Raw genomic sequence first — 26,466 nt, 5'->3', positions numbered from 1 at the left:
CTCTCTAAAGTGGTAGCTTGGTCGAGCAGTAAGGCAGTATCAGAGGACAGTGTAAAGCATTTGATGTACAGACTCAGTCAGCAAATGGTCTCACACACTCAAGAACTGAACTCTAGGCCAATTGATTTGTATATACAAATATATTATTGTTTTATTTTAGAACCACAGGTTGGTATAAAAATACTTTCTCAGAATGAGATGCTACAGTTGAATACTTTCAATGAGCAGTAGACTTTTGAATGCAATAGGTACAGGGGTTGCAATATGCAACACAAACTTAACACAATAATAACATTGAGCTCAATGGGAATTTTAAGCAAACTGTTATAACATGTTCGAGGCATATGAGCTGCAGATTACACACTGTGCATAGTTCGCCATCTGGTGTTGGGCCCGGATGTTGCAGTTGTTTTTCCTCTTGGAGAGTCTTTGGAAGTCACAAGGTCTGTGACATCTCCTTTGGATCGTATTGCGCATGGGCTTAGGCTCCATCCTCAGATTGTTTTTTTCCGCCATCGGGCTCGGATGTGATCTTCGCGCTCCGGTTCCGAACAGTTTCCAGTTCTTCTATCGGCTCGCAATCCTTCCCCCTTTTCGCGGTATTGTTTTCGATCGCGATCTCCACACTCGACGCGGCTCTCATCGATCCAAGTCTTCGATTCTGGTCGTCGACAAGGGCCTTCGGGCCTACCCAAGCTCCGGTTCTGGCTGATGGAAAGGACTCCATTCAAAAAGTGTCCTCGATGTGGGTCCAGATTTCCCCACACCGATCTCCATGAGGTATGCAACCTCTGACTCTCCCCTGAACACGAGGCTCGAGACTGTCCGGCGTGCAAATCCTTCCGGTCCAAGAAAACCATTCGAGACCGAAGGGCGAGAAGAACCATGGCACACTCGTCGACAGCGAACCCAGACGACATCTTCGGAGAAGGCGTCAACGCTCCAGAAGGACAGCACACCGAAGAGGGCCTCGTCAGCTCCTCCGAAGCCGACGACTCAGATGTCGAGGACATCACTCCGGCACAGAGGGTCGTGAGTACCAACATCCAACCCCACCCCACACCCTCCACGGCATCCAAAAAGGCTTCGGTCACGCCTTCGCCCTCGGGCCAAGGCACGACCAAGGACATTGCTTCCCACACCGCACCTTCGGGCCCGGTAAAGAAGCCTATCAAGCCTTCTGGCGGCTCGGGCTCGAGCCAGCCTGCCGTCGGTGCCGATAAACACTCCTCCGCACCGACGCCTAAAAAGAAAATGGCCTCCTCCTCGGCACCGAGCTCCACACCGACGCACTCGGCGCCGAAAACAAGCACCAGCTCCTCGGTACCGACACCGTCCCCGGAGCCGACCAAAAAACACAAAGCCATCGACACCCACACCTCGAAGCCGAAAGTCATTTCGGAGCCGAGTAAACAACCAGCCATTCCGAAGCCGCACAGTTCAAAACAACGAACTGATGCAGACTCCAAGACTAAAAAACCTACGGCCCGACGCTTTAGGCGCCGACGGATCGGCCACTCACTGAAGAACTATTTAGGCCTGATCCCTTGCAAAAAACACTGGTCAAGGACCCTAAGACTGGATATTTGATGCTCAGCATCAAAAAGAGACCGCTGGACAAGCCTGCCCCAGCTCCACCTCCAAAGAGGAAAGACTTTGCTACCTCCCCTTTGAGAATACCTTCACCCCCTCCTCCACCTCCTCCTCCGGCTCCTCCACCTCCTCCTTCTCCTCCCCCATCTCATCATTCCCCCACACCCTCTCCGGATGATGACGATCATGATGTCTATGATGACACAGGGGACGAGCCCCATGACCAACCCACAGGCTCCCCAGACCCATGGGACGACTATAACATTCCAGACATCCCTAATGCCCCGCAAGATGATCTCTACCATTCGAGACCATCCCCCCCCGGAAGACTCAATGGGGTTTAACCAACTACTCCAGAGGGCTGCACACTACCACGGGGTGGATCTCCATACTGACCCCGTGGAGGAGGACTTCCTCCTAGATACCTTCGATACAGCACACAGGGCCACTTCCATCCTGCCCATGCTCAAAGGTGTTATCAAGCACGCGCCGGAGGTCTTTAAGGACCCAATCAGGGCCAGGGTCATCAACCCTCGCATAGACAAAAAATATAAGGCCGCCCCTACAGACCCCACCTACATCAAAGGGCAGCACCACTAGATTCCCTAGTAGTGTCCACTGCAAGAAAGCGTGCAAGCTCCCAGGCATCAGGCGAGGCACCACCACCTGATATGAGTCCAAACTCTTGGATGCATCGGGCAAGCGCACCGCATCCCAGGCTGCCAACATATGACGCATCGCAAACACACAAGCGCTTTTGGTAAGATATGACAGGGCACATTATGATGAACTAGAAGCCATAATGCAACACCTCCCTGACAAATATAAAAATAGAGCCAATGAGTTAATCCAGGAGGGTAAAACTATCACCAACACCTCCATTCGCTGTGCCCTAGATGCAGCTGACACCGCCTCTAGGGCAATTAACAGCAGCGTCCTCCTCCGTCGACATGCCTGGCTACGAATTTCAGGTTTCAAACCAGAGGTGCAAGCTTCCATCTTGAACCACCCCTTTGACCAGGAACATCTGTTCGGCCCAAAAGTTGATGAGGCCCTAGAAAAAATGAAGAGAGATACAGATACAGCGAAGTCTATGGGAGCCTTACAATCGCACCCTCCCAGGTGCTCCTTTCGCCGCTCTTCCTTTCGAAGCACCTCCAGAGGCTACTCCTCTGACACCGCTTCTACTTCCTATAAAGCCCCTACCCAATCCACCTTTACAAGGGGTGACCAAAGAGGCGGCTACAGACCAACAATAATGAATGCAGAGGCAAGACAAACACCTCCCGCTCTGCCTCCACCCCTACTCAATGACTTCCCTCCACTCCTCCCAGACCATCCCACTCCTGTCGGGGGCAGACTCCACAATTTCCTTCCTGTCTGGACTACCATCACCTCAGACAAATGGATAATACAAATAATTTGGTCAGGCTACTGCCTCGAACTAACATCTACCCCCCCAAACATTCCACCCAAACAACACCCAATGTCACAGGAACATTTAGCATTACTTAAGCAGGAGGTAATCTCCCTCCTACAAAAGAGTGCGATAGAACTAGTTCCTACCCACCAACAAAATATGGGAGTTTACTCCCTATATTTTCTCATACCAAAAATGGACGAGACTATAAGGCCCATCCTAGATCTCAGACCCCTAAATCACTATATACACTCAGACCATTTTCACATGGTCACACTCCAGCAGGTACTTCCACTGCCCTCCCAAAATGACTTTCTGGCCACCTTAGACCTCAAGGACGCCTATTTCCACATCCCTTTTCACAACGCTCACAGGAAGTTTCTCAGATTTGTAGTGGACGGTCAACACTATCAATTCAAGGTGCTCACCTTCGGAGTCACCACAGCACCACGGGTGTTTACCAAGTGCCTAGCGGTAGTGGCAGCACACCTGCGAAGACAACACATCCATGTCTTCCCATACCTAGACGACTGGCTCATAAAAGCCAACTCATACAACCAGTGTTTACAACACACTCACGCCACTATCCAACTACTTCACGACCTGGGCTTCACAGTAAATCACATGAAGTCCCATCTGCAACCATCCCACGTAAAACAATACCTCGGTGCTACCATAGACACCGCAAAAGCGCTAGCCTATCCCAGTCTTGCCAGGATAGCAAGCGTTCAGGCTCTCCGCACCAAATTTCAGCCAGAACACTCTCTTCCAGCTCGAGTGTTCATGCAACTTATAGGAATGATGGCCTCTTGCATATTCATAGTGCCTCACTCAAGACTCCAGATGCGTCCTCTCCAAGAGTGCTTAGCGCGCCAATGGAACCAGGCCCAGAGTCAATTGACAGATCTGGTGTTGGTAGACGGTCGTGCCCATCGCTCTCTGCAGTGGTGGACCACCAAAAACCTATCCAAAAGGCGACCGTTCCTGGACCCGGTTCCTCAGATAGTACTGACAACGGACGCATCGCTCTCCGGCTGGGGAGCCCACATACTACATCACACCATGCAGGGCAGGTGGACGCCTCAACAAAAGTTGCTCCACATCAACCATCTAGAGTTATTAGCCATATTCTTAGCCATAAAGGCCTTTCAAACGCATGTCTCAGGCAAGGCCGTCTTAGTCCGCACCGACAACATGACAACCATGTACTATATACAAAAACAAGGCAGCACACACTCTCTGCAGCTCTCTCACCTAGCACAGAGTATATGGAGATGAGCCATACCCCCAAAAAATCTTTCTCCTAGCCCAACATGTCCCAGGAGTCCAAAACACTTTGGCAGATCTGCTGAGCAGACAAACACAACAGATCCACGAGTAGGAACTCCATCCACAAGTTCTTCACCCGTACTTTCAAATGTGGGGGCATCCACAGATAGACCTCTTCGCCACCCACGAAAACGCCAAATGCCCAAACTTCGCCGCTAGATAACCACACCCATTGTCCAAAGTCAATGCGATATGGATGAACTAGGCAGGCCGATTTGCGTTCGCTTTTCCGTCTCTCCCACTCATTGCATTAGTGGTGCGCAAACTGCACCAACACTCCCTCACTCTCATCCTAGTAGCTCCAACTTGGGCTAGGCAACCGTGGTACACCACACTGCTGGAACTATCTGTAGTACCGCACCAAAAATTACACCTCTCGCCACGCCTCTTAACCCAGAACAATGGAGAGATCAGGCACCCGGACCCAGCTCAGCTCAACCTTGCGATCTGGCTCCTGAAATCTTAGAATTCGGTTACCAATCTTCCCCCTGACTGTATGAACGTCATTAAAGAAGCTAGACGACCTACCACTAGAGCTTGCTATGCAGCCAAGTGGAAACGTTTTGTAATCTATTGTCACAACAATAACTTCAATCCCCTAGATGTGTCTATTCAACACATCATAGGCTATTTACTACACCTACAAAGATTCAATCTAGCCTACACGTCTATTAGACTGCACCTTGCAGCCATAGCAGCTTATCTACAAACCAGGCAACATCTATCTCTCTTTAGAGTACCTGCCATAAAACCCTTCATGGAAGGCCTCAAAAGAATAATTCCCCCCAGAGTGCCACCCTCACCGGTGTGGAACCTAAACATCGTTCTCACCAGACTAATGGGGCCTCCCTTTGAACCTCTACACAAATGTGGACTTCAATTCCTAACATGGAAAACTGCTTTTCTTGTAGCCATCACTTCTCTCAGAAGGGTCAGCGAGATACAAGCACTCACCATTCAAGAACCCTTTCTGCAAATGCACCATAACAAGGTAGTTCTCCGTACTAATCCAAAATTCCTCCCTAAAGTCATTTCTCCCTTTCACCTAAACCAATCTGTGGAACTCCCCGTATTCTTCTCGCAACCACAAACCATTGCAGAAAGAGCTCTCCACACATTAGATGTCAAACGAGCCTTACTTTACTACATCGAGAGAACACAACCCTTTCGTAAGACAAAACAACTGTTCGTTTCCTTCTCACCACCACATATAGGCAACCCCATCTCCAAATCTGGGATAGCTAGATGGATTGTCAAATGCATTCAGATTTTCTACCACAAGGCAAAACAAACACTATCTGTTCCCCCTGAAGCCCACTCTACACTTAAGATAGGGGCTTCCATGGCATTTTTAGGGAACATCCCCTTAGATGATATCTGCAAATCAGCTACATGGTCAACACCGCACACTTTCACTAAACACTATTGTGTAGATGTGCAAACTAAGCAGCAAGCTAGCGTGGGCCAGGCTGTACTCAAAACATTGTTTCAAACCACTGCAACAGATACTGGTGGTCGCCGCTAGGGATGGGTACTGCTATATAATCTATGCACATACATCTGGCCATCGATGCCGAAAAGGCATTTGACCGTGTGCACTGGCCCTTTCTGGAACAGGTGCTGGAGTGGGCTGGGTTGGGCGATCGGTTCCGCACGTTCGTCCTCAATTGTTATCGGTTTCCTACAGCTACGGTCCGGGTGAATGGTCATATATCCTCTCGCTTCCATATTGAACGTGGCACGAGACAGGGGTGTCCGCTGTCCCCCCTCCTCTTTGCCCTTTATATGGAGCCATTAGCTCAGAGGATGCGGCAGAACCCGGGGATCACGGGAATAATGTTTCTTATGGTTTGGGGTTTTCAGTTCTTTCCTTTCCTTTGAGAGTTCCTCTTGGTTGAGGTCACTACTCGACTATGCACACGCGGTTCGGATGACACTGTTACAGGACTTCCATTAGGGTATATCATTGCCGTGTTTGATGACCGTTATACGCATGTAACTTTGCTTGCCGCATGTGAATTACTAATAAAAACATTTAAACCATAATCTATGCACAGTGTTTAATCTGCAGCTCATATGCCTCGAACGGCAAATGCTACTTACCAGTGTCCATCTGTTTTTGGTGTGTAGAGCTGCAGATCTACCCACCCGCCTCCCCGGCTACCTCTATCTGTTCCAGTTTATCTTATTTAGATCCAACACACATGGGCATCTTCACTGTTTATTACTACGTTCCATCATTTCCCTGCTGGCGAAAAACAATCTGAGGATGGAGCTGAAGCCCATGCGCAATACGATCCAAGGGAGGAGTCACAGACCTCGTGACTTCCAAAGACTTTCCAAGAGGAAAACAACTGCAACATCCGGACCCAACACCAGATGGCGATCTATGCGCAGTGTGTAGATCTGCAGCTCTACACGCCAAGAACAGATGCATACTGGTAAGTAGCATTTGCCTTACTTTACAAATGTTTTTCTTACTCAGGGCTGGATCCTGCATTCAGCCCTGGTGCATTTCCTGAAAACAGTTGAAGGAAATCGTTGTTGTTATACGGGCGATTTTTAAGGAATATTTGTAAGTTGCAAAAATTGACACTTAGAAGAATTTCTGGCAAAACCCAGCCATTGTTATCCTATGGAGGAAAGTTAGGTTATCAGAAAATCACAGTTGTAATTACTTTTTCTGGTCAGTGCTGGGTACTTAGGTCCAGCACTGGGATCTCTCCTGGTAGCAGGTGAGAAATTTCGTTTTCAATAATCGGGTGATTTTTTGTGAATATTTAAAAGTTTCAAAACTCAACACTTAGAAGAAATTCCAAGTGAAAACCAGTCAATGTTACCCCATGGAGAAAATGCAAGTTATCGGCGTTCAGGTAAGTACTCGACTGGCAGAGTTAAGGTTCTTAGGCAAGAAACAGGGGTCTCCCAGGTTCAGGTTGATACAGTCGTTACACCCTCAGCGGCACAGGGGCAGCCGGGTGCAGAGTGAGTAGGCCCAATGTTAGCCTACGGCGGGCAGGGGGCCTCTGGTTGGTGGCTGCTAGCAGGCAGGCCACGCGGCTGTGGGAGTGAAGCTCCTGGTCACTTACACAGGGCAAGTGGGGAAGTAGAATAGGACAGAAGCTGTACTTCCAGGGGCACTCGGGCGGCTGGGTGAAGGGTGCTTTTGGGCCATCGGGCGCCCAATGGATATCAATGGGAAAGCTGCGAGACGAACAAAGGCTGCAGGCTCGGGACAGAGATTCTTCAGGTGCGACCACCATTTTGAGAGGTAAGTTGGGAAGCTGTAGTTTGGGTAGACACCCAGGAGTTGGGCACAGGGGGCCGTGGGGCGCCGGGTGCAGGGGTGTCTTTTGGTTTCGGGAAATCTTACCCTCTGCTGGTCGCGGTTGGAGGGGCATCGAGGAGGGTCCTTGGATGCTGGATTCTTGGTCACATTCGCCGGAGGGACATCCTCGTGGTCTTTGGTCACTCAGGCACAGGCCGGGCTCGGCGGGTGCAGAGTGTGCTGGATTCACGGTTCCTGGCTGGCACCAGGGGCTGTTGCTGTTTGAGCAGAACCACTGCTTGTGGGAGTCCCAGTCTTTAGATGAGTAAGGCAGTCAGGTCCTCCGGGGTTTTTGAGGTTGCTGACCACTGAATACGCCGGGGTTTAGCAGGAGCAGGTTCGAGGGTCGACAGGCTGGTAGGGCTGGGGCCAAGTCAGTTGGTGTCATCCTCTTGTTAGCAGCTGCACGGTTGGTCTTCTTTCTTCTTATTCTTCTTGTAGTTTCAGAATCGGGATCTGAGGAAGGAAGGTTCAGGGTGCCCCTAAATACTAAATTTAGGGGCGTTACAGGTAGGTAAAGGTCAGGGACCAATGGGTCCCTTCCCTGGTGTGGGTACACCCCCTATCCTGCCACTCTCCAGTGGGAGGGGGGCAGGGGCCTAGTCCTGATTGGGTAGGGCTCCCCATCCTCAAGAAGGCGAGAGCCCGGAGCTGTGCTTTACCTCGCCTCCCCCACCTGAGGGGTGGGGTTGGCAGAGGCTGGCACACCCCCTTTCCTCACTTTGGTTTTCCCGCCGGATCTTCCCGCCAGAGTGGGGGTCAGAAACGGTGGGGGCCAGTTGCTAAGTACAGCAAGTGGTCTGGTGAAGCTCACAAAGGTGGCATGCCTTTGAAGCTTCCCCTGCCCATCCTGGGGGAGGAGGCTTAGCACCTCGCCCCAGGATGTGCATTGTTGCAGGCCCATGAGAGCGAGTGGCTCTTGACCCAGGGGTTCAGCAACATGTCTGCTGTGTGGCAGCCTAGGCAACCTTTCAGTCAGGACGCTGTTTGTTGGTTAGTTTCAGGGGGCATCTCTAAGATGCCCTCTGTCATGCATTTTAAATAAATCCCACACTGGCATCAGTGTGGGTTTAATGTGCTGAGAAGTTTGATACCAAACTTCCCAGTCTTCAGTGCAGCCATCATGGTGCTGTGGAGTTCGTAATGTCGACCTCCTAGCACCATATACTCTTAATGGCAACACTGCACTTACAGTGCCCAGGAATGGACCTGGGCACTGTAGGGGTACAGGGCTCATGCACCTGTACCCTCACCACTGGCATAGGACACCCAGCTAGAGGGGTGACTGATGTATGCCAGGGCAGTGGTTTGTGGGCATGGCACACAGGGATACGTGCCATGTCGTCTCTTTGTTTTGTTCTGGAACCCAGACACTCAGCCTGCAAAGGCAGTGCGTGTGTGTCAGGGTACAGGGCCTCTAAGGGTGGCACAATAAGTTCTGCAGCCCTTAGGGGCCGTCTCTGGTCACAGTGCCCTGGGTACCTATGGTACCGTTTACCAGGGGCTGACATGTGGCCAGAGATACCAATTGGGTTTAGGCTTCAATGCAGTTTTAGGGAAGGAACACAGGCCCTGGGTACCTGGTTGGCAGGAGCCCAGGGCACACTCAGTCAAAGTAAATCAGCAATTCAGCAAAAAGTGGGGGCATACCATGCAAGAAAGAGGGCACTTTCTCACAGCCCCCTATCGTTTCTGCTGCCCGCTTCTCCACAAATTCTTTATGTTGAGTCCAGTTCAACTTTCTTGTAAACGTCATACCTAAGTACTTATAGGAGAATCCCAACTCCAATCTAGCAGTACCCACTTATATGGTTTTGATTTTTTTTTCCAAAGGGGAGTTTTTTAGTTTTTTCCATGTTCATCTTTACTTTATTAGCCTCACAATAATTATTAAATCTATTCAATGTTCTCTTCATGCGTACTTGGGTCAAATCTAGAACCGCCAGATCATCTGCATAGGGTAGGCACGGCACATGTCTGATCCTTAATTTTGGTGAGAAAGACTGAGTTGCTGCCAGCATCCCCGGAAGATCTGCTAGGAACAAGGAGAACAACGTCGGGGCCAGGACACAGCCATGCTGTAACCCATTTCCTAGAGGAATTCTTTCTGAAAGGGCCACATCCAAGTCAAGCTCCACTTGAGCCCAATTTTTGGGGGGATTTCCTGTTGTCTTAATTGAGCCTGCAGTGTACTACAATTTATCTAATCTAAAGCTGAGCTAAAATCAACAAAACAAACTCCCATTTGTTTCCTTCTCCTTTTAACCCTGGGCCCTCAAGCTGAAGTAATGATCTATTGTTGAATGCCCAAGCTTGACACCCCCTTGTTCCATTGGGACTATTTCATTTCCCTCAATCCAATTCTCTAATGAGCTAAGAATGATCTTGGAACTTCTATTAGGCCTATGAAGCGGTAGTTACCAGGTACGTCCATCTCTGGGATTATCCAGCCGAGCTGCTTTGGTTAGATTTAAGAAGGTTATCAACTTGGCTATGGATTTAGCAGAGAAAGACTCAAGTGCCTCCTCCCCCAATTTTGGCCAGATATCCTCACATTTATCCCCATTGCCTTATAAATATTGCTTAAAAAGGTTACCCACTCAGTTTCTGGAACCATACATTTTACCAGGGGAGACACATTGCTACATCCCCTCTGAACTGACTTCCAGAATGAAGGGTGCTAATCATGAGGTCCCAATTTGACTGATAAAAGGCGTGCTTCCTGGACCTAACTAGGGCCTCATGCTCCTTTTTCTTTTACAATTATAGCCCTCAGTCTTGTTTATAGGGTCCAAGGAGCATCTGACCCTTCCTACTTTCCTTAAGTCCTTCCTAGCTAATAAGCATTCCTTATCGAACCACAGCTGCTTAGAATGTATCCATTTTAGCCTCCTCATTACATAACCTTACTAAATGGATCAAACGATTAACTACCTCAGCAATGGTTTCAGAGTACCATTCAAAGATTGTTAGACCTTCATCCCTACCAAACTCGAACTCATTAAGGATTTGGTGCTGCATCCATTGGGCCATATACCTTTTCCCTTTTCTAGTTGTTAAGCGTTTAGGAAATGCCACTTCCAATGGGATCACCCGCTTCCTAGATATTGGTGCTTCGGCTTTGGCAAATTTTAACCCCCAGTGGTCTCTGCCTCTTATTCTTAACACCTTGAACTCTGTAAGGAGGTCAAACAACCATGCCTGTACGAACATATAATTAATCGAACACTGCTGTTTCCCTTACAAAAATGTTTGGGCTGTCGGTAAATCCCCCTTAAAGCGCCCTTTAGGCAAACAAATCCTAACGCACAAAGGAATTGCATAATTTTCCCTTCAAACTTAGATTGAGCGCATTCTGGAAAAATTGCACTGGGAATGCCATAACACGCTAACATATTGGAAACTATGATGTCTGCCTGTGCTGGGAAACGCGAAGATTAAAGTCCTCTAATAGGAGAATCAACCCCCCCTCCCCCTGGAATTCTGTCAAGCCCAACAGATCCCTCTGGAACACGTCCCACATCTTCTTCCGGGACTCATCCTGATTTATATAGACATTAGCAACCATTAAGCTATTTTGCCGCCGGCAGCGGTATACAGATCCTGTGAAGAAGCCAATAGCCATTCACTACTTGTCTAGATGATTCTTGCTCCATTACTGCATTTAGTTGATACCAATGTCATTAGACCACCTTTTACCCGCCCAGGACCCACTTTAGTTCCTCCTTTTCCAAAGCATAGGTAAAAGACAGGCCCTATCTGCAGGTGCTAGCCCTCAGCCACTGCCAGAGTGCTTGCCTCAGTTCTTGTTACTAATGCAACTCCAGCTTCAGACAGTTCCAAAAATGCCACACTAATCACGAGGCGGCAAACAATGAATGCTCAGTTCATGTGGCTGAGTTTGAGCTCAAAAACCTGCAGAGATAATTGCCACCTGACTAAATGCGCCCTATAGAACAATGCAGGCGGCACAAGTTGAAAGCCATTCGGGATGTCACAGCAAAGTAGGTGAACAGTCTAGCGCTTGCAGCCATTCTGTCCTCCTAAAGCTCACGCCAACACTGCTCCTCTTTTGAACCCCTTCAGATGCCAGTAAACTACCAACCCACTGCAGCTGGGACCAGTTGTGCCTTCCTTAAAAGACAAGCCTCTGATGCTGTTTTGTGTTAGATACTTCCAGTAAATATAGAGTAACTACAGGTGGGGGAAAATAGCAAGGTGGAGCGGGAGATGGCACTGCTATGCAATAAGGTGGAACCAGAGGGAATATTTTTTATCATGTGCCCCCTATTATCTCAGACATTAGTATGTGCAGTGTGTGTAGGCAGGTAATTAGGCTGTATCATATTTTGGCGGGAAAAGACAAAATGGAAAACACCCGCACCTCCCTCGAACTGCTGATTTGTCCCAAAATCCACAAACTATCTTGTCCATGGCCTTAACACTTTTCATGCTAATGTTTTTGTATGTCCAGTGCTCTAGTACAATATTCATTGAACCCCAGGCAACTCATGCAGCATTTTATAGTAAGAAGTCACAATGATTGGACCTTCTTCCTAAATCATTCCCATATCCTTTTCAAGAGGGGAGAGGTAGAATGAGTTGCCTTTGTTGGGCAAAGGAATTATTAACCGTGCATGGTAACATAGTAAACACAGAGCTTTGCATTTTTTTTACCAATACCTCCTTATCTTTTTATAACTTCAAGGCTGTTTGCAATTGTGTTTGACAGGACGGCGGGTGCTGGAGCCTGCATGCTTTGAAGCGAGCACAGGGGAAATGGCTGACCCAGCACGATGCGCTGACACCCCTGAACCTCCATCGAGGCAGGAGCCCTGTGACACAGGGCCATGCCCTCACAGGTGAGGACTTGCAGGGAGGCATTGGGGAAGGGTGTTTGGGCATTGTGGTAACCTAGATGGCTAACTGGCAGTCATGCTTTTCTCACAGCTGGAAGGCAGGAGGCTTTGGACCTTGCAGTGTCACGTGTGGAGGTGGGGTAGCTGAGCGCATTGTTCGCTGCGCAAAGGAGGCGCGAGACTTGATCATGACCCTGCCGGATTGGAAGTGTGGAGATATCACCATGAAGCCTTTATCCACTGCAGTCTGCAATCCAGATCCGTGTCCTGTGAGGTATTTTTTAAATCTCTTGTATGTGTGTTTCTGTCCTTCCTTCCTAGCAGAACTGGGCTGTGGGATTACGAAACCAAGGGTGAGATGTAGAAAGACATGTTGTGGTAGCAGAGTCTGCAGTTCACAAAATTGTAGGGGTTACGACTGCAAAATGCTATTCTGAATGCTGTGTGAATGGTTTGTGACCATAATTTTGATCTCAAACCATTGTAAGGTTACTGGCTCCTCAAAGAATGTGGTAACCCATTGCCAAAGGCAGTGGTTACCCATTCCCAAACCAAAAAGGAACGGGTCCCCTTGGCAACCCTTCCACTTTGTGACTGTAAGAAAAAGTTTGTTTGGGAGTGGCCAGCAGTCCAGGGGAGCTCACCCTAGTATTAAACACAAAAAACAGATTTTTCAGCCCCATTTCTTTATTTTAATATGATCACAGACATGATGGTCTGCTTACTCCAGCGGGCCACCATCTGTGTGATGATACCCAATCGTAGTGAGTTACAATTTGCAACTTACCTCATGAATATTGTTGAGGTAGGTCGTATTGCAACCCAGTACTTTTCAGGATTTTGTGAAATAAACTATTAGTACACTGGTCGGTTCACAATTTTTATTTTCATTTACCAACACTCAATGCACGATTTGCTACCACTTTAGGCGAATGGATATTTCGTAAATCAGGCCAAAGATTTTGTCTAGGTTAGAGGTGGCTGCAGAGGGTAAACTAGGTATCTCTATGTGAGGATGTGGGAGAAAAGAATGCAAGAACAACCAGGTATCTCCCTGAAGAGGGTCCTAGTGGCTATGTTGCGGATTTTGTAATATGTAGATGTCGGTTTTACGCATGCTCCCAGCATGTGTTCATGTATTCTGGGCAAATCTTTTCCTCTGTGTGTGCCTAAAATGACAGTTATTTATAATGTTATAGTCATTTTTTATATATAATGTAAATATCTGAAAGCTAACTGGTTAGTATGCTCTCAGGAGCGGTCCCAATTGTTATGTTATGTCATGTTATTTTAATTTATTCAGCGCACAGCTACTCGAAAGTGTCCCGGCTCTAACAACAGAAAGGCAGCCCAAAACCACAAATGACCAATTAAAACAGCAGAGTCTTCAAGGACTTCCTGAACAGACGAGGATCAGAGATGGCCCTCAACGTCAGAGGAAGCAAATTCCACGCAAGGCAGGCCCTACGGGCAAAAGAGTTGCCCCCCAGCCGTTGACGCTTAAATTTGGGCAGCTGCATCAGCAGCAGGGAGGACGACCTCAGCTGTCTCCCAGGAATGTAGAAAGTAAATCTGTCCCGCAGATAAGAGGGACCCAAGTCGTAAAGGGCCTGTTGCACAATGGACAGCATTTTAAATTTCAGTCGTGTTTCAACGGGTAGCCAATGAAGTGACCGAAGCAGTGCCTGAGCACTACACGTTAATACCCATCTCCCCTTTCCTTTCCTCGTCAATTCTGTCTTTTTTGTAATCTGGTCTCTGGCACCCACACATCATACTCTTGAAGGAACATAGTTGGATGCTTCAGCTAATAATACACTTGTTCTTTTTAGGTCTCGCTCCTAGCGTTACAGTGCGCAACACTGCTCGCGCAGCGCGAGACCTCATGTAGGGGGTTCAGAAAACTGAGCACACGCTTGTACGTGTGTTTTTGCTTTCGCCGACTGCAATTGTGCTTTACTTTAAAAAAGCCAGCACGCAATTTAGCTAAGGCGGGCGCATGTCCGCCTTTGTTCCGCCCATTCCCATTTGTGTCTGTTACGCGCATCAGCGCGCGTTCGCCTCGCTACCGTGCTCCCTTGCCCCCCGCTCCTCTGTGGCGCGCGCGCACCACTGGTTCTAATTATTGAAACTCCCCACGCTGCCCTTTGTCTTTAAATATGGCAGCCGTGCCTTGCTTCCCCGGGGCCAACATTTTCGTGACTAAAGAATATATTCACTGTAATTTTTCACACGGAGTATACTACACTCCCGAAAAACTGTAGTCAGAAAATACACAACGAATCTCTACAAACATAGAGGCCAACAAGGAAGCAAAGAAAGAATAGGTAGGAATCCTTCATTGTCTTAGACAACTGTCTGTGTCGTAACAGCTGTTCATGTGCTGAAACTAAATATAGCAGAATACATTCAATAAAAAGGATCGGATTAGCTGCTCATGCACATTGTGCGCTTTTTTGCCTTTTTTTATTCAATTACTGCCTTTTTGTGTTTGTCAGTTTTGCATTTTATATAGGTTGATGCCGCTTATCTGGGTATGTTGGTGATGCCTTGGGTGCTTTGATATTCCGGGAGGGGGTTTTGTTGCGCTCTCTTCATTCAAAACCGAAGATGCCAGAATTTTACCCAAGAAGTGTAACTTCCGCAATGAGGTGGAAAGCTTATTTATGCCTTTGGAAACAGATGGCGTGTCACCACCCTCCTACCTTCTTACACCCAAGTACACTCCTACGGTGTAGCGTCCGTTAATGCACTTCGGCGCCTCCGTCAGGGGTATGAAGCGCTAAGGCAAGTATAAAACAATAAACACAGCGTGTAGCTTTGAAATTCTGTGGCTGCATCCATGACAAAGCACCCAGCCAACTGTGACCAGCAATTAAGGATCACTTTAAACTGTGCTGGTCAAAGGTCTGGTTGCACCGAGATGGGCCTCTGATCTGCTGGCGTTAGTACTGTCGGCCTCCACCAGCCTCCGAATCCAAGCTCTGTGCCCCGGAGATGGCATTGGGTGTATCCGAGGATATGGGGCCCTCGACGAGCCAGGGTTAGGCACCAGCTCACACTGTGTCGGCTGAGTTGGCCTGCAACTCATGACACACACATACATACACTCACACACGCATGCAGTATCGGGGCCTGCACCTACTGTGCTGCAGGGCACGCTTCCCTACGCGACTATACTCCCACTGCTACTGACGTAAACATGCACATAGCATTCAGAGTGGGGCCACGGAGCATTCAGCGGCTCAACAATAACTGATTGAACAGGACATGTGCAGGGCATTTTCCACGTGCTAGGCCCCAGCATTTCTCTACACACAGACTGAGACTGTGATGCACAGTACATTTACAGAGGATGCAGAACTCCATGACTGGGCCTTAGATGTACAGTACATTTCCAGTCTGTACCCACAGCCCTGCATTCCACTACACACCCACAGAACCTGCAATGCGCTGGACAATTTACCTGTATGCCCATACAGCAACTGAAACCAAATCATGTACATTTGCAGTGTAAGAATAACTCTTTGCACAGCTAGACTCTAACTGAAACCGAGATGAACCCAGAGTTTACAGTGCCTGTGCATGTAGTGTCTACACCCTCGAGAAGGACAGGGCCTTTACCGCATGTGCTTGGAGCAATGCACTCTTAAAACTGTGCACCGAAACTCAGCACATCCACAGACTGGCTGAACCGTACCTAAAGTTGTGAAGGGATATTATCGCTTTTTGTATCACCATTCACACTGGCAGAACGTAAGGCACGGAACATTTACAGTGTGTGAACTGAACCCTATACCCCCTAAACTAAGCCTTGACATGATTAAAAGTGCAGGGCACTCACATCGTGTGGACTAAACCCCATGTACCCCCTACACTCGGACTTGACTAGATTCGTTAGAAGTGCAGAGCATTTCCAGCGTGTGAGCATCCCTATTGCGCAGACGCACACAGTAATGCAAGCCCAAGGGTTGACTGTGCATGTTCGCACAACGGTACAAATGCTGCTGTTCGCGGCAGTAAACGGCTTCTCTTCCCCTGTTACTGCCTTGCATTACAACAAGGTAAAACAAGCATTTGCAATGCAATAGGTCTCGCATTTATAAGAGTTTGAGCTATTGGCATTGTAAAATTACAATGCCTTTTATTTATGTTTTGGTTTTAAAACAAATAAAAGGCATTGTCATTTACAATGTCAGTAGCATAAACTCGCATAAAAGCAGTGTGTGGAGTGCAGCAGTGTGCGGCGTGTAGCAGTGTGCGGCGTGCAGCAGTGTGCAGCGTGCAGCAGTGTGTGGCGTGCAGCAGTGTGCTGCGTGCATCAGTGTGTGGCGTGCAGCAGTGTGTGGCGTGCAGCAGTGTGTGGCGTGCAGCAGTGTTTCATGTAGCAGTGTGAGGCATGCAGCACTGTGTGGCGTGCAGCGGCGAGCAGCAGTGTGCGGCATGCAGCAGTGTGTGGTGTGTAGCAGTGTGCGGCGTGCAGCAGTGTGCGGCGTGCAGCAGCGTGCTGCGTACAGCAGTGTTGTGCAGCATACAGCAGTGAGTAATGCAGCAGTGTGCAGCAGTGTGTGGCGTGCAGCAGTGTGCGGCGTGCAGCAGTGTGTGCCGTGCAGCAGTGAATGGCGTGCAGCAGTGTTTCGTGTAGCATTGTGCGGCGTGCAGCAGTGTGTGGCGTGCAGCAGTGTGTGGCGTGCAGCAGTGTGTGGTGTGCAGCAGTGTGCGGCGTGCAGCAGTGTGCGGCGTGCAGCAGTCTGTGGCATGCAGCAGTGCGTGGCGTGCAGCGGCATGCAGCAGTGTGTGGCGTGCAGCAGTGTGTGGCGTGTAGCAGTGTGCGGCGTGCAGCAGTGTGAGGCGTGCAGCAGTGTGAGGCATGCAGCAGTGTGAGGCGTGCAGCAGTGTGAGGCGTGCAGCAGTGTGTGGCGTGCAGCAGTGTGTGGTGTGCAGCAGTGTGTGGCGTGCAGCAGTGTGAGGCATGCAGCAGTGTGAGGCATGCAGCAGTGTTTTGTGCAGCAGTGTGAGGTGTGCAGCAGTGTGAGGCGTGCAGCAGTGTGCGGCGTGCAGCAGTGTGCGGCGTGCAGCAGTGTGTGGTGTGCAGCAGTGTGTGGCGTGCAGCAGTGTGCGGCATGCAGCAGTGTGTGGCGTGCAGCAGTGTGCGGCGTGCAGCAGTGTGTGGCGTGCAGCAGTGTGAGGCATGCAGCAGTGTGAGGCGTGCAGCAGTGTTTCGTGCAGCCGTGTGCGGCGTGCAGTAGTGTGTGGCGTGCAGCAGTGTGTGGCGGGGTTTGTAAACAACAAGAAAAGCGGACATCAAAGGAAGGGTGGGAGGGAACGAGCATATGGGGTGTGAGTTATAACGAAAGTTCTGGCGAAAGCAGTCTACTGCTTTCAAGTCCGATGCCAGATGCCAGCTTCGCGCTTGAATGCCTCACATGCACTGGCCATAAACCGCATTCCTAAGGTCTTGTGCCCCTTACTAAATCTCTCTGAATGCGTGAGGCGGCGCACGCGCAGGAAGTAGCTGGTGGCAAATGGAATGCGCGTGGTTGTGCGCGTAACCGTCACCCGATCCGCCTGGGAAGCCTTTGGGAGCATTTTCGGAAGCCCCTACATAAGTCTCGCTGAGCGATCGCTTACGTGATAGCCAGGCGAGACCTAAAAAAGCGAGTGTTCACTCTGGCGTTTCATATTTTGGGAAAGCTAAGAGCCTTGTTAAGTCAAGAGTTTCAGTGTGTGCTTCATTTGAAGGTGTTTTATTGCATCTTCTTGGCAGGAGGTGGCGCGCAGCTGCCAAGTGGCCCCAAGTGATGTCTGACACCTTGTGCCTGGCTTGCCTTTTAATCCACAGATGCAATGCATTTTGAGACTATAGTATCGCTTTTATTATTGTGAGCTCTGGATCAACGACAAAAATTCTAGCATGTAAAATGTTGTGGCTGAAAGTGCAAACATGCCAGGGAGTTGTGTGCACGCGCTAAAAGGAAATAAAAAAAAAACGCGAGTAGTGCACACGTGCGTGCCAAAGAATGTCAGGAATGCAGCTGGCACAGTGCGGGGCCGCTGCTCGCTCCTGAGAAAGCTAGTTGTACATTAGCAGACGTCTGACATCAAGACACCTTTCCCATATGGTAACTTCACTTCTCTTTTTCACAAAGTGACTCACTTCTGGCTACAGCAGCTCAGAAAAACAGACAACACAGAACTCGCCGATTAAACGGTATATTACACCTGATTCTCTCAACACTTTAGTTATATTTTCTAATATCTCATACACTCAGATTACTCGGTCACCAAATGCACCTTTTTAGTGTTTAGCCAGACAAGTGGAGCATTACTGAAAATGTGAGCTATTTGTGTTGCAAATAATGTTTTCAAAAAAAATATTTGTCAAGAAATATCCCAGCAGTAGCATAAGTAATAAAATAAAATCCATGAATCAAGAAAAAATTGCAGTACCATAATATCGGGTGTCCCAGTGGAGTTGTAAAGGGACCTTTATTTGCCACATAAGGTACTGCATCCTTAATACTATAATAAAGAGAATGTCTGCAGCTGATCATGTTTCCATTTGTTTTTGCTGGAAGTGAGATTTTGTTAGCTTACTTTAAAAAAAAAGAACCATTGTTGTTACTGCTGGGATATTTGTTGACAAAAAATAAAAATCAAAAAAACATTATTATTTGCAACGCCAATAGCTCAAACTTTCAGTAATGCGAGACCTATTGCATTGCAAATGCTTGTTAAAGTGTCCTACTGCTTTTAAAGCCAGGCCAACCCCTTCGCCGCGGCACGAATTTTGCCGCGGCGCTGGGGGGGTTTGGGGGCAGCATGGCGCCGCCATGCTCGTGACGGAACCACTCCGTCATGAGCCACGTGCGCGCTGTGCTCATGACGGAGTGGTTCCGTCACGACTCCGCCCACTCGCGCTAATCGCCCGCACAGGCGGGGAATCAGCGCCGCGTGGGCGGAGCGACCGCCAACAGCCGCAGCATGACGGAACCACTCCGTCATGAGCACACGGCGCCCGTGGCTCATGATGGAGTGGTTCCGTCATGAGCAGCGATGCGGTTAAGGGGTCTTTGTACTAAAAATTTGCAAAAAGTGGTCACATTCACTTCTGATTTTACGAACTGAACTATGTACAAATAAGTCAGTTCACAAAAAACTAAATCACAAGGGGTTGCCGAATGACCTGCAATATTAGTATTCTTTAGGTGGGTGACAAATTAGGAACCCCTGTGATTGGCCACTATCACAAGGATGGTGGCCTGCAAGGGGCACCAGACCACGATGTCTGTGATTGTGTTTAAAATAAAAAATGCTGCCCCCTTTTTTTTTTTTAAAGGAAATGGGACTCTGTTTTTTAAAAAAAAGTTTTGATTTTTTAAAAAGGGCCAGTGGAAAGCGGACTCACCGAGAAACTCTTTCGAAGATTCACAAAGGGGTTCAGAGGGGACCGCTTCCCTTTGCGAATTAGATACCACCGCCTTTGAATTTTCTGATCGAGAGACATAACAAGTGCTACAGGTTATGAGGAAGTCTATAAGACAAAACAGGTAACCCCAGTTTGACAGGGGAAGTGGAAGACCAGGGGCAGATATCACTGTTACTGGAGCTGATGACGTTTACTAACACAGAAGCTTTTGACAATATGTGGGGCCATAATGGCTTATTTTGAGGACTCACTGAATTCTTATTATGCCAGAATGTAAGTTCTTGCAGTTACATTATTCTCCTTTCCATGGCTTAATGGCCAGGGAAGAGCAGCTTCAGTACGAAAGGTTAATGTTTTTAGCTTGTTTAAATGCACAGAAGGCCTGTGTTATTAGTCAGAAGTGGGTGATCAATTTTGAAATCATTTGCTACTCCCACGTGTTGATAATCAAAGAACATGCACATTTTATTTCATGTAAAGATTCCCAGGCTCATCTATAAAGAATCAATTTGCCCTCAGTTTGACCTCTTCAGAAACCATGACAAGGCAATCTAGAATCTAGAAAGAAAAGACAGCGTAGCCGATGACGGGAGGAGAACATGGCGGCCGTGAGTTGAGCGGTCGCAGGCCGACGCCGGTAGCTCTTCCGCTCCAGGAGCTATGTTCTAGCTGTGGTAGGATGAGTCGTGTAAGCTAGAATAAAAAATTATGAAGAGAAAACTACTTTGAATACCTGACGCGTTGATGAAGAGCTGAGATGCATTGGGGGTTTTCGCCGGATCTCCCGCGCTGCTTCTGGGCCGCATTGGAGTGGAGGCGAGGCCGGGGGTGTGTGACGTGCGGGCGTCTGCGCGGCGGTCTCTCTCGCGGAGTGAGCGTGGTGGGCAGTGTCAGCACAGGGAGTGCGACTGCAGCATTCACGCTGGAGAAGGAAGCGGCGAGGGGAGAAGAAGACGCCGCGGTCGCTGATGCAGAGGAAAGCAGACGAATCCTGGATATTTCAGAACTGAAAGATCAGGAGTATCAGAACTGTGAGGTATTGGGGGCCCGGGGCTATATTAAACCGGGTAAGCCCTCTGTACGAGGCATATGAGCTGCAGATTGTACACTTTGCATAGATCGCCATCTGGTGTTGGGCCCGGATGTTTGCAGTTTGTTTTTGTCTTGGACAGTCTTTGAAAGTCACAAGTTCGGTGACTCCTCCTTCGGTCCGTACTGCGCATGGGCTTCGGCTCCATCCTCAGATTGTTTTTTTCCGCAATCGGGCTCGGATGTGATACTTCGTGCTCCGGCTTCGAACAATTCCAGTTCCAGCCTCGACGGAAAATCCTCGTCCATCGAGATTATTCATCAAATCATCTTCTTCATCTCTCTTGGAGGCACTTTTCTCGATTCCGCACATCGGCACCGGCCCTCCTCGACTCCGGTCCCGGCCGATGGAAAGGACTCCGTTCAAAAAGTGCCCAAAATGTGGGTCTAAATTTCCCCACACCGACCTCCATCAGGTGTGTAACCTCTGCCTCTCTCCCGAACACGAGGCCCGAGACTGCCCTGCCTGCAAGTCTTTTCGGTCGAAAAAGACTATCCGGGACCGAAAAGCTCGACGCACCATGGCGCATTCATCGACCTCGGCCCCACCGGACATCTTCGGAGACGACACCGGAGCTTCGGGGCAACAACACACCGAGCAGGAGGAAGACATCGTCAGCGCTTCCGAGGCCGACGATTCCGACCTGGAGGACATCACACCGGCGCAGAGGGTCGTGAGTACTCTACCCCCTCCCACCCCCGCGCCCATGTCGAAAGAGACTCAGGTTACACCTTCGCCTCCGGGCCTAGGGAAAACCAAACAAACAGCTTCTATCACCCCACCTTCGGGCCCGGTGTCGAAGCATCACAAGTCTCATGGCGGCTCGGGCTCAAGCCAGCCTACTCCTGGTGCCGACAAACACCGTCCGGCGCCGAAGAAAGTGACGCCCAGTTCAGCTCCGAAGCCACCGGCGCCGAAGCCTGGACCCTCGGTGCCGACGAAACACAAGCATAAATCCCTCGGCACCGACGCTCCCGTGCCGAAGCCTTCCTCGACACCGAAAAAACCGGAGGTTCCGAAAAAGCATGGTGCAGAGAAACCACCCAAGTCCTCGACTCCGAAAACATCGGCGCCAGCAGACGATTCGGTGCCAGCGGAACTATTTACACCTGATCCTTCTCAAAAGACCTTAACAAAGGATCCAAAGACTGGGCTCTTGATTTTATCTATCAAGAAAAGACGTCTTGACAAGCCGGCTCCTCCTCCACCGCCAAAACGGAAGGACTCTGCCACATCTCCCTTCAGAGTGCCCTCCCCACCACCCCCTCCATCTCCTCCACCTCCTCCACCTCTACCACCACCTCTCCCTCCCAGGTCTCCAACACCCTTACCTCATTACTCCCCAACCCCGTCTCCAGAACCTGATTACGGGGATACAGATTATGATCCAGCGGACGCCCCGCTGGACCCCACACCCCCAGGGACCCCAGACCCATGGGAGGATTACCAAAACCCTGACATACCAGATGTGCCTCAGGATGACATCTATCCATCCAGGCCATCTCCCCGGGAGGACTCACTAGGTTTTCACCACTTAGTGCAGCGGGCAGCACACTATCATGGGGTAGACCTACATACGGAACCAGTTGAGGAAGATTTCTTACTGGATACCTTTGACATTCAAGATAAATCTACAGCCATCCTGCCCATGCTTAAGGGTGTTAGCAAACATGCAGCAGAGGTGTTCAAGGACCCAGTCAGGGCCAGGGTCTTAAACCCTAGAATAGAAAAAAAGTATAAGGCAGCCCCCACAGATCCTGCATACATTAAAGGACCTGCTCCTTTAGATTCACTAGTTGTGTCCACAGCTAGAAAGCGGTCCAACTCCCAGTCATCAGGTGAGGCTCCACCACCAGATAAGGAGTCAAAACTCTTAGATGCGTCTGGTAAACGCACTGCCTCGCAAGCCGCAAACATGTGGCGTATTGCGAATACACAGGCGCTGCTTGCGCGCTATGATAGAGCACACTACGATGAGCTAGAGGCTCTTATGCAACACCTCCCAGAAAAACACAAACACAGAGCTAATTATCTAATTCAGGAGGGTAAGCTCATTACTAACACCGCCATTAAATGTGCCCTCGACGCAGCGGACACTGCTTCTAGAGCTATAAATACTAGTGTTCTGCTTCGCCGTCATGCCTGGCTCAGGATCTCAGGGTTTAAGCCAGAAGTCCAGGCATCCATACTAAATCACCCCTTTGAACAACAACACCTATTTGGGCCAAAGGTGGACGAAGCATTAGAAAAAATGAAAAAGGACACGGACACAGCAAAGTCTATGGGGGCATTACAATCCCAAACCCCTAGACGCTCCTTTCGGCGTTCGTCCTTTTGTAGCACAGGCAGAGGTTACTCCACCGATAGTGCCTCTACCTCCTACAAGTCCCCTCCTACAAGAACTACCTTCTCAAAGGGCTACCAAAGAGGTGGATACAGGGGCAACAACAATAAGGGCAGGGGCAAGACCAACACGACCCGTTCTGCCACACCGCCCACACAATGACTTCCCCTCGCTCCCCCCAGACCATCCCACTCCGGTCGGGGGCAGACTACAAAACTTTGTTCACGCCTGGGAGTCCATAACATCGGACAAATGGGTGACCCAAATTATTCGGTCAGGGTACTGTCTCGAACTAACATCTACCCCGCCCAATATTCCACCAAGACACCGTTCAATGTCACAGGAATATTCCACAGTGCTCAAACAGAAGGTGATCTCCCTCCTCCAGAAACACGCTATAGAGCAAGTCCCCGTCAATCAGCAAAATTTAGGGGTCTACTCCCTGTATTTTCTAATACCAAAAAAAGACGGGACCCTGCGGCCCATTCTGGACCTCCGGCCTCTAAATGCATACATACATTCGGACCATTTCCACATGGTCACCCTCCAACAAGTGCTCCCACTCCTCTGCCAGGGAGACTTTCTCACTACACTGGACTTGAAAGACGCGTACTTTCATATTCCAATACACCCTTCTCACAGGAAATACCTCAGGTTTGTGGTGGACGGTCTGCATTACCAATTCAAGGTTCTCTCCTTCGGGGTCACAACCGCACCACGGGTGTTTACCAAATGCCTAGCGGTAGTAGCAGCACACCTCAGACGCCAACACATTCACGTCTTCCCTTACTTAGACGACTGGCTGATAAAAGCCGCGTCCTACAACCAATGTGTGCAACATACAAACAGCACCATCCGACTGCTCCACCAGCTAGGCTTCACGGTGAACTATCAAAAGTCCCACCTCATACCATCTCACACAAAGCAATATCTCGGAGCCACTATACACACCTCCAAGGGTATAGCCTATCCCAATTCAGCCAGAATCGCAAGCATACAAGCCTTGCGCCAAACATTCATTCCTCAGCACTCTCTCCCAGCAAGAGTGTTCATGAAGCTAATAGGAATGATGGCATCTTGCATCTTCATAGTGCCCCATGCAAGACTCCACATGCGTCCACTCCAAGAGTGCCTAGCACGGCAGTGGAACCAGGCCCAGGGACAGCTGACGGATCTGGTGTTGGTAGACGGCCGCACACATCACTCTCTGCAGTGGTGGAACACCACAAACCTTTCCAAAGGGCGGCCGTTCCTGGACCCGGTTCCCCAGGTGATTCTAACAGCGGATGCATCGCTCTCCGGCTGGGGAGCGCACCTCCTACACCTCACATTGCAAGGTCTATGGACGCCACAGCAAAAGTTGCTCCACATCAACCATCTGGAGCTATTGGCGATCTTTCTAGCCCTAAAATCCTTTCAAAAACAAATTTCAGCCAAAGCAGTCCTCATTCGCACAGACAATATGACTGCAATGTATTATATTCAAAAACAGGGGGGGACACACTCTCCCCAGCTCTCCCGCTTAGCACAGAGCATATGGAGATGGGCAATTCCACAAAAGATCTTTCTCCTGGCACAACACGTCCCAGGCATACAAAACACCATGGCAGATCTGCTCAGCAGACAGACGCAACAAATACACGAATGGGAACTGCATCCACAAGTTCTTCGCCCATTCTTCCGCAAGTGGGGGCATCCTCAGATAGACCTCTTCGCCACCCACGAAAACATAAAATGCCCAAGCTTCGCCGCCAGATACCCACACCCATTGTCCAAAGGCAATGTGATATGGATGAACTGGTCAGGCAAATTTGCATACGCCTTTCCACCTCTCCCGCTAATTCTATTAGTGGTCAGGAAGCTACAACAGCACTCCCTCACACTCATTCTAGTAGCCCCAACATTGGCCAGACAGCCGTGGTACACCACGCTATTACAGCTATCAGTGGTACCACATCAAAAACTGCACCTATCCCCATGCCTCCTAACTCAGAACCATGGAGAAATCAGGCACCCGGACCCAGCTCAACTCAACCTGGCGATCTGGCTCCTGAAATCTTAGAATTTGGATACCTTAACCTTCCCCCTGATTGCATGAACATTATCAAGGAAGCCAGACGTCCTACCACTCGAGCATACTGTGCCGCAATGTGGAAGAGATTTGTTGTTTACTGCCGTAACAATACAATCAACCCTTTAGATGCATCCATACAGCACATCATATGCTATCTACTCCATCTTCAAAGGTGTAACCTGGCATATTCTTCCATACGCCTACACCTAGCAGCGATTGCTGCTTACTTGCAAAACAGACAGCATTTATCACTGTTCAGAGTGCCCGCTATTAAAGCCTTTATGGAAGGCCTTAAACGAGTAATTCCGCCCAGGGCACCACCTTTCCCTGTATGGAATCTAAATGTAGTTCTTACAAGACTAATGGGTCCGCCTTTCGAACCAATGCATAAATGTGAGCTACAGTTCCTCACCTGGAAAACAGCTTTCCTCGTAGCTATCACTTCCCTTAGACGGGTTAGTGAAATACAAGCGTTCACTATACAAGAACCCTTTTTACAAATACATCACAGCAAGGTGATACTTCGTACAAATCCAAAATTTCTGCCCAAGGTCATTTCCCCCTTCCATCTTAATCAATCGGTGGAATTACCGGTCTTTTTCTCGCAACCTCAATCTGTTGCAGAAAGGGCTCTACATACACTTGATGTTAAGAGGGCTTTACTGTACTACATACAAAGAACGCAACCCTTCAGGAAGACTAAACAATTGTTTGTCTCCTTCTCTCCACCGCATAAAGGCAACCCCATCTCTAAATCATGGATAGCTAGGTGGATTGTAAAGTGCATACAAATGTGCTATCACAAGGCAAAAAGAACATTATCTGTTCCACCTAAAGCCCACTCTACAAGAAAGATAGGGGCTTCTATGGCTTTTCTAGGGAACATACCCTTAGCTGACATCTGCAAAGCAGCCACATGGTCAACTCCGCACACCTTCACAAAACATTACTGTGTAGACGTGCATTCCAAGCAAAAAGCTAGAGTGGGCCAGGCTGTACT

The 26,466-nt window shown here is 49.2% G+C and overlaps 1 protein-coding gene across 2 annotated transcripts in view; it reads left to right on the top strand.

Annotated features, from left to right (window-relative positions):
- The window catches only part of ADAMTS13 (ADAM metallopeptidase with thrombospondin type 1 motif 13), a 255,971-nt gene that overhangs the window by 126,873 nt on the left and 102,632 nt on the right, over positions 1-26,466 (top strand). For both annotated transcript variants that reach the window (XM_085613864.1, XM_085613863.1), the window contains exons 18-19: positions 12,403-12,532; positions 12,621-12,803. In XM_085613864.1, the coding sequence (XP_085469990.1) occupies positions 12,403-12,532; positions 12,621-12,803 (313 nt within the window). The remainder of the gene's footprint in view (positions 1-12,402; positions 12,533-12,620; positions 12,804-26,466) is intronic.

Source organism: Triturus cristatus, chromosome 1_2 (assembly GCF_964204655.1).
Source record: "Triturus cristatus chromosome 1_2, aTriCri1.1, whole genome shotgun sequence".
NCBI classification, from domain to species: Eukaryota; Metazoa; Chordata; class Amphibia; order Caudata; family Salamandridae; genus Triturus; species Triturus cristatus.
The sequence above is the reverse complement of the archived record's forward strand: the minus strand, read 5'-3'. Positions and strand labels throughout refer to the sequence as shown.